The sequence below is a fragment of the Hemicordylus capensis genome, chromosome 7, assembly GCF_027244095.1.
Source record: "Hemicordylus capensis ecotype Gifberg chromosome 7, rHemCap1.1.pri, whole genome shotgun sequence".
Taxonomy (NCBI): Eukaryota; Metazoa; Chordata; class Lepidosauria; order Squamata; family Cordylidae; genus Hemicordylus; species Hemicordylus capensis.
The window spans coordinates 11540785-11546894 of record NC_069663.1 but is presented as its reverse complement, the minus strand read 5'-3'; the positions used below and the strand labels follow the sequence as shown (position 1 = coordinate 11546894).

At 45.5% G+C, this 6110-nt stretch overlaps 1 protein-coding gene across 1 annotated transcript; it reads left to right on the top strand.

Moving 5' to 3' along the window:
* Positions 1-1136: 1136 nt before the first annotated feature.
* On the top strand, positions 1137-6110 carry NR0B2 (nuclear receptor subfamily 0 group B member 2). The gene is made up of 3 exons (XM_053268831.1): positions 1137-1781; positions 3581-3810; positions 6010-6110. The coding sequence occupies exons 1-3, from the start codon at positions 1253-1255 to the stop codon at positions 6082-6084; spliced, it is 834 nt and encodes a 277-aa protein (XP_053124806.1). The 5' UTR covers positions 1137-1252; the 3' UTR covers positions 6085-6110.

Sequence of the window (6110 nt, the reverse complement as noted above, 5' to 3'; positions counted from 1 at the left end):
TTTTGTGTTTCTTCCATTTGCGAGTTATCGTGCCAACTGTAGTCACCTTCTCACCAAGCTGCTTGGCGATAGTCTTGTAGCCCAGTCCAGCCTTGTGCAGGTCTACAACCTTGTCCCTGACATCCTTCGACAGCTCTTTGGTCTTGGGCATGGTGGTGAGTTTGGAAGCTGAGTGATTGCTTGCTTCTATGGGCAGGTGTCTTTTATACAGGTACTGTAACAAGCTGGGATTAGGAGCACTCCCTTACAGAGGGTGTTCCTCATCTCAGCTCGTTACCTGCAAATAGTGAAAAGACACCTGGGAGACTGAAATCTTGCTGGTTGATAGGGGATCGAATACTTATTTCCCTCACTACAATGCAAATCCATCGCTGACTTTTGGGCACTGGGCTTTTGAGGGTTTGTTTGTTGTTATTCTGTCTCTCACAGCTACAGTAAACCTACCATTCCAATTATAGCCTGGTCATTTCTGTGTCAGAGGGCAAACGGACAAAATCAGCAGGGGATCAAATACTTATTAACTTCACTGTAAGAAGGTACAGGGGAGAGCACACCTGAAATAATCTGAGCCAGCCTTCTGTGGGATCCAGACTTGGATATTAGGTGCCCTTCATGGTGACCTCGTAGACTTCCACCTCCCCGCTCCATTCTCCATTATCAGCAAGAGCAACCGTCTGACTTAGACAATCTGCTGTTAAATAGACTTCCAGGTTGCTATCTCCAAGGCTAGGGCTTTATGAGCTGTTTTGCCACCGGGCTGCTCTGTGTGAGTGGCAGAACTTCTTGGCAGTGACCCCACTGCCATATACCGAAACTTGATTACACACCTGAAGCCTTGGTGCCATGGTACAGGCTGGGTTAATGACTTTGTTTATATTGATAAGGGCAATCCAGATAAGGCCGCCAGCCCTCCGGATCCTCTGTCTCCTGGCCCTGGCTGGCACCTTCATTGAGAAAACCTTTCGCTCTGCCATGTGGAGACTCCGCTTCCCCCAGCCAATTGCTTCAGGCCTGGCTTGTTTTTCAATGAACCGCTGCTAGTCAAAGGGAGGTCAAGGCTGCTGAAGGGGGTGGTTTCATTCACCTGCGGGGGCCTTATAAGCAGAGCTGAGCGGACGATGAAAAGGGCTGTGAAAGTGAGCCGGAGAAGCTTGGGAACCTGTAGGGAGGAGCAAGAAGGCCTAGTGGCACCGGGTGTGTGCAGGGAGGAAGCTCTTTCCAAGCAACGAGCTAAGAAAAAGTCAGCTCCAGCATGGACATGGAGTATGAGAAGTGCCAGTGCCACGTCGAAGAGAACCAGAACGCCATCCTCTATACCCTCCTAAGCCAGAACTTGAGCCCCCACCCAGGTAGCCGCGGCCCTTCCCAGCAGCGCTGCCTGTGCCCCAAGCGCCGCACCGTCTGCCTCCAGACCCCTCAAGCCACCTGCCAAGCCGCCTCGGATGTCCTGGTGAAGACCATCAGCTTCATGAAGAACCTGCCTGCCTTCCAGCTGCTGCCGCGGGAAGATCAGCTCCTGCTGCTGGGCAGCTGCTGGGCTCCCCTCTTCCTGCTGGGCCTGGTCCAGGAGATGGTGACTTTTGAAGTGATCGAGACCCCAGCCCCCAGCATGCTCAAAAGGATACTGCTCGATGGCCAATGCAAGAGGCAGGAGCTGCAGAGGACGCAGCCCACCCTGGCCAGCGTACAGCGGCTTCAGTGTTGCTTGAACTCATTCTGGAGCCTGGACCTCAGCCCTAAGGAGTATGCCTATCTGAAGGGTGCCATCCTCTTCAATCCTGGTAAGTGTGGGGTCTTCACCCAGGAAAGGCAGGGCTTTTCTCATAGATCGGGGGTTCCTTACTTTGGGTGCCCAGATACTGTTGATTACAACTCCCATCATCCACAGCCACAATGCCTGTGGATGATGGGAGTTGTAGTCCAATGACATCTGGGCACCCACAATTGGAAATCTCTGTCAGACAATAGAAATCAAAGGGCCAGGATTGGACCACCTAATGCCTGACTTAGAAAAATAGGTACATAACATTTCATCTTACTTGAGGAAGAGGTTCACTCCTGGGATATGACTGACTTATTTGTATTATCTGATAGCAAATAATACCAAGTGGGACATTTTCCAGGGCTCTGTTTGAAAGAACACGATCATTCAAAAGATTGCTTTGTACTTCTGTTTTCCCTGATTGTGCTAGGAATCTCTACAGCAACTTTACAGAGTTTGTTGCCTTTCAAGGAATAAATCCTAGATACATATATTATGGTTTGTATGATCTCTTTACCAATGGAAAATGGAGCAAATCTTACAGATGGCAGAAGCCAAGCACACCGTGAGTCATACTAGATTTACAGAAGCAACTGCTGCAGTCTTACAACTTCAGCCTGCAAACTATGACACACCTGAGACAGTTTGAATTTGGCCAGAAAGAGAGGAATGGCCCCTCTTTCCAAGTTCCTCAGCCCACAGATAATCAGTTTCACAGTATCCTCCCCCAGACACTAGGCCCATTCACTCCGTATATAGCTGCTTCCTATGTAAGTGTGAGGATGTCATACAGGAGAACCTGGCATCTCATGATGGAAAACCAGCTCCCAGCCAATCATAGGTGTGAAGTGGGAGAATGGAAACCAGCCAGGGCCAAACTGAGACATTTTGACATGAGACAAAAAAAAATGCACATCCCTCCTGTCCCATGCAGGTGAAATAACCATTAAATAACTGGCTTCTTAACAGTGCCCAAAATCTGTTGACTGAAGGAGCCATCTCACCCTACCTGCTCATGGGGCTGGCTCTGTGGATCAATTATGTTGAGTCTCTTACTTGACAGACACTGCTATGTGGAGAAAGACAGAGGCACCTTTTAAAAGGGCAACTCTTTTTTTAAAAAAAAAAAATTAGCAGGGGGGAGTAGCTGTCCTTATTGCAGCACAGCATCCCTCCAGGGGCTGTTTGCTGCTTTCTCCCTTGTGTCTCTTTTTTTCAGACTGTGAGCTGCTTTGGGACAGGGAACCATTTTCTCTTACCTTTTGACGAGAGCTACATTTTGGTAGGAAAGCAATACTGTATTTACCTGGATACAAAATGATTATTTTCCCCAAATTCTTTGATTTTAGACATTGGGGGCCATCTTAAATTGAGTCATCTTCCTATTGGGTAAATACAGTACCTAATGGTGCAGCAGGGAAGTAACTTGCCTAGGGAGCAAGAGGTTGCTGGTTTGAATCCACCTATATCGGGCAGCAATGGCGTTATGAAATGCTTGCTTTCAAATTAAGAAGTCAGCGATCTGTCGTTAGACCTCCCACATCTCACCTGTCTTGATCCTGAACTCTTGAATCAAAATTGTTAAATTTTCACCCTGCTTTGCTGAAGACCGGTTGAACTAACTTGTAGGATACAAAGAAGACCTTCCAGAAAATGTTGATTTCTGACCCTCTTGGTTGCCAGAACAAAGGCACATCCTGTGGTGTGAATAAATATAACTAAGGACACTTGATAATGTCTAGTTCGTTGTGCATTGTTTTGTCTGTTTAGTCACTGCTGTGGTTAACCTGGATGTCCTCTTCCTCAATTCCATTCCAGATGTTCCTGGTCTGAAGGCTTCCCCTTACATTGAAGGCCTCCAGCGCGAAGCCCAGAGAGCACTCCAAGAAGTCATGGCACTTCTCCACCTGAAGGACCAAGGCCGCTTTGCCCGAGTCCTGCTGATTTCCTCTTCCTTGAGATCCATCCCACCTGCCCTCATTACCGATCTTTTCTTTCATCCAGTCATTGGCAACGCGGACATTCTTGAGCTGCTTACAGAAATGCTGGTAATGAAATAGCTCTGTCAGCTGCAGAGTCTCCATTGAGATCAGTATCGGGGCTGCCCACAGCACACCCAGCCTTGTGCTTTGTGCTAAATTCTGGGAGGCAACATGGTTGTTCTGAGTCAGGCATAGAAGAGAACAGAACTGAATGGCAGAGCAGCAGCTGACTTTCAGATGTGGCATACGTGAACTTCAGCACGCAAACCATCTTATGGCCCAGTCCTATAAATCACTGCACTTGCATTTTAGGATAGATAATGTGGCCTTACACTGGCATGGTGAGCTGAGCTAGGGTGCTGTACTGAAACAGCCACTACTGCCAAATATAGAGCAAGCTCTTGGGGAATCTCTCCAGTTATACATTTGCATCAGCCTCTGTACTAGCTTGACTGTCAGAACTCCCACCAAAGAATCCTGGGAATTGTAGTTTGCTGAGGGTGCTGTGAATTCTCTTGGGACGCTGCTAAGCCCTCCTCACAGAACTACAGTTTGCAGCATTCTTTAATGAGAGAGAACCAGATTTAACTTGGTGGTGTGGGCATATCTTGAAATTTCTCAGAGCCCAGGAGTTAGTTGAGAGAGAAACATATATTTAAAACAAACATGTTTTAATGAGGAATTTACAGAGAAACTGACCTGCATATTAATGCATTCTGATTTTCAATGGCAAATTTACTCTGTCCCCTGCTAAAATCAATGGAAACAGTTCTCAGAAGTGTTGTGTTTGAGCTGGTATGAATTCTGGGAGGAGTTGTGTTGTGTAGTCGCATCTGAATGTCCCATCTCATACATCTGCTAGGATTATTGTTCTGTATCCTTGCAAGGTGACCAGTGGACAGAGCCTCTGAGCATATGTAGAGCACTTTTCTCTCACAACTGAATCTTTATAAATCCATATTTCTGTCAATAATCAGGAAATGGCCACATAGTATTAATTCTAAATCTACTCATAGTTAGGAACATAGGGAGCTGCCATATATTGAGTCAGACCATAGGTCAATCTCGCTCAGTATTGTCTACACAGACTGGCAGTGGCGGAAGTTCTCCAAGGTTGCAGACAGGAATCTCTCTCAGCCCTATCTTGGGGATGCCAAGGAGGGGACTTGTAGCCTAGATGTTCTTCCCAGAGCGGCTCCATCCCCTAAGGGGAAGATCATATAGTGCTCACACATCAAGTCTCCCATTCATATGCAACCAGGGTGGACCCTGCTTACTAAGGGGACAAGTCGTGCTTGCTGCCACAAGACCAGCTCTCTCCTTATTTGTATTTAGCCAGTTAGAATAATGCAAACATAATGATAATGGAAGAAAATAAGATTATTTTACTGATATTACATAAGAACAGCCCTGCTGGATCAGGCCCAAGGTCTATCTAGTCCAGAAAATCACTATGATACAGTGAAGTCTTTAGCTTGATTTTCATGACTGGGAGCTCTGTCTTATCTTAATATGTAAGTGCCTGGTGGTGATATCAAAAACAGCTAGGACTGGAAACCATAATTGCCCTTATCTACTATGTATCACATAGATGGTTCCAGACTTCATATGTACTGGAAATCTTAGTGGGATAGATTTCCCTCTCCTCAGTTCATTGTACACGCGATACCATCTTTGCAAAGACTTCTGAGGTCAGTATTTTTGTAAGTGGGTGCTCTCCTGTGATTTGTATGTCCTAATAAAACATGCTAAGTTATTGTTTTTTTTAAAAAAAAAAACAACCCAAGATGTTTTGCACTTTGTATAATGGCTGCAATCATTAGGAAGAGAGAAGGGATTGCAGATTAGCAACATTTTCACATGAGAAGGCAGCTTGGCATGTTACATCTGTAACAGAGAGAATCAAATTGTGTCCACATGATATCCGATACTTGACAACATTTCACAGACAAAAATTAAGAGACACCATTTTAAAACCACAGACCACTGCTCACAGTATACCCTCTGCTATCTCACAGTGCTGAAGGCTTTTCTTGGTTTGTAATATCCTGTTTTTGTTTCCTCTATAATAGCTGGTCTTGTGCTGATGTAAGAGCTAATATGGTGTTTGTTCTTTTGGTTAAAGATGTATTAGAAGATTTACAAAGAGACAGGAATTAGAAAATAGGAACATACAGTTTCTCTGCAGACACAGCTACTCGGATTCTGCAAAGCTGCACATGTAGATTAATTAGTTAAACATACTGTTTTGCTTCTTCCATATAGAGAGTGTATCGGAAGCTGCTTTATGAAGTCCATTTCCTTCAAGACATGGAGCAAGACATAACTGGAGCCTTCTAATGTCTTTGTGTAAATCTGCTTACTTT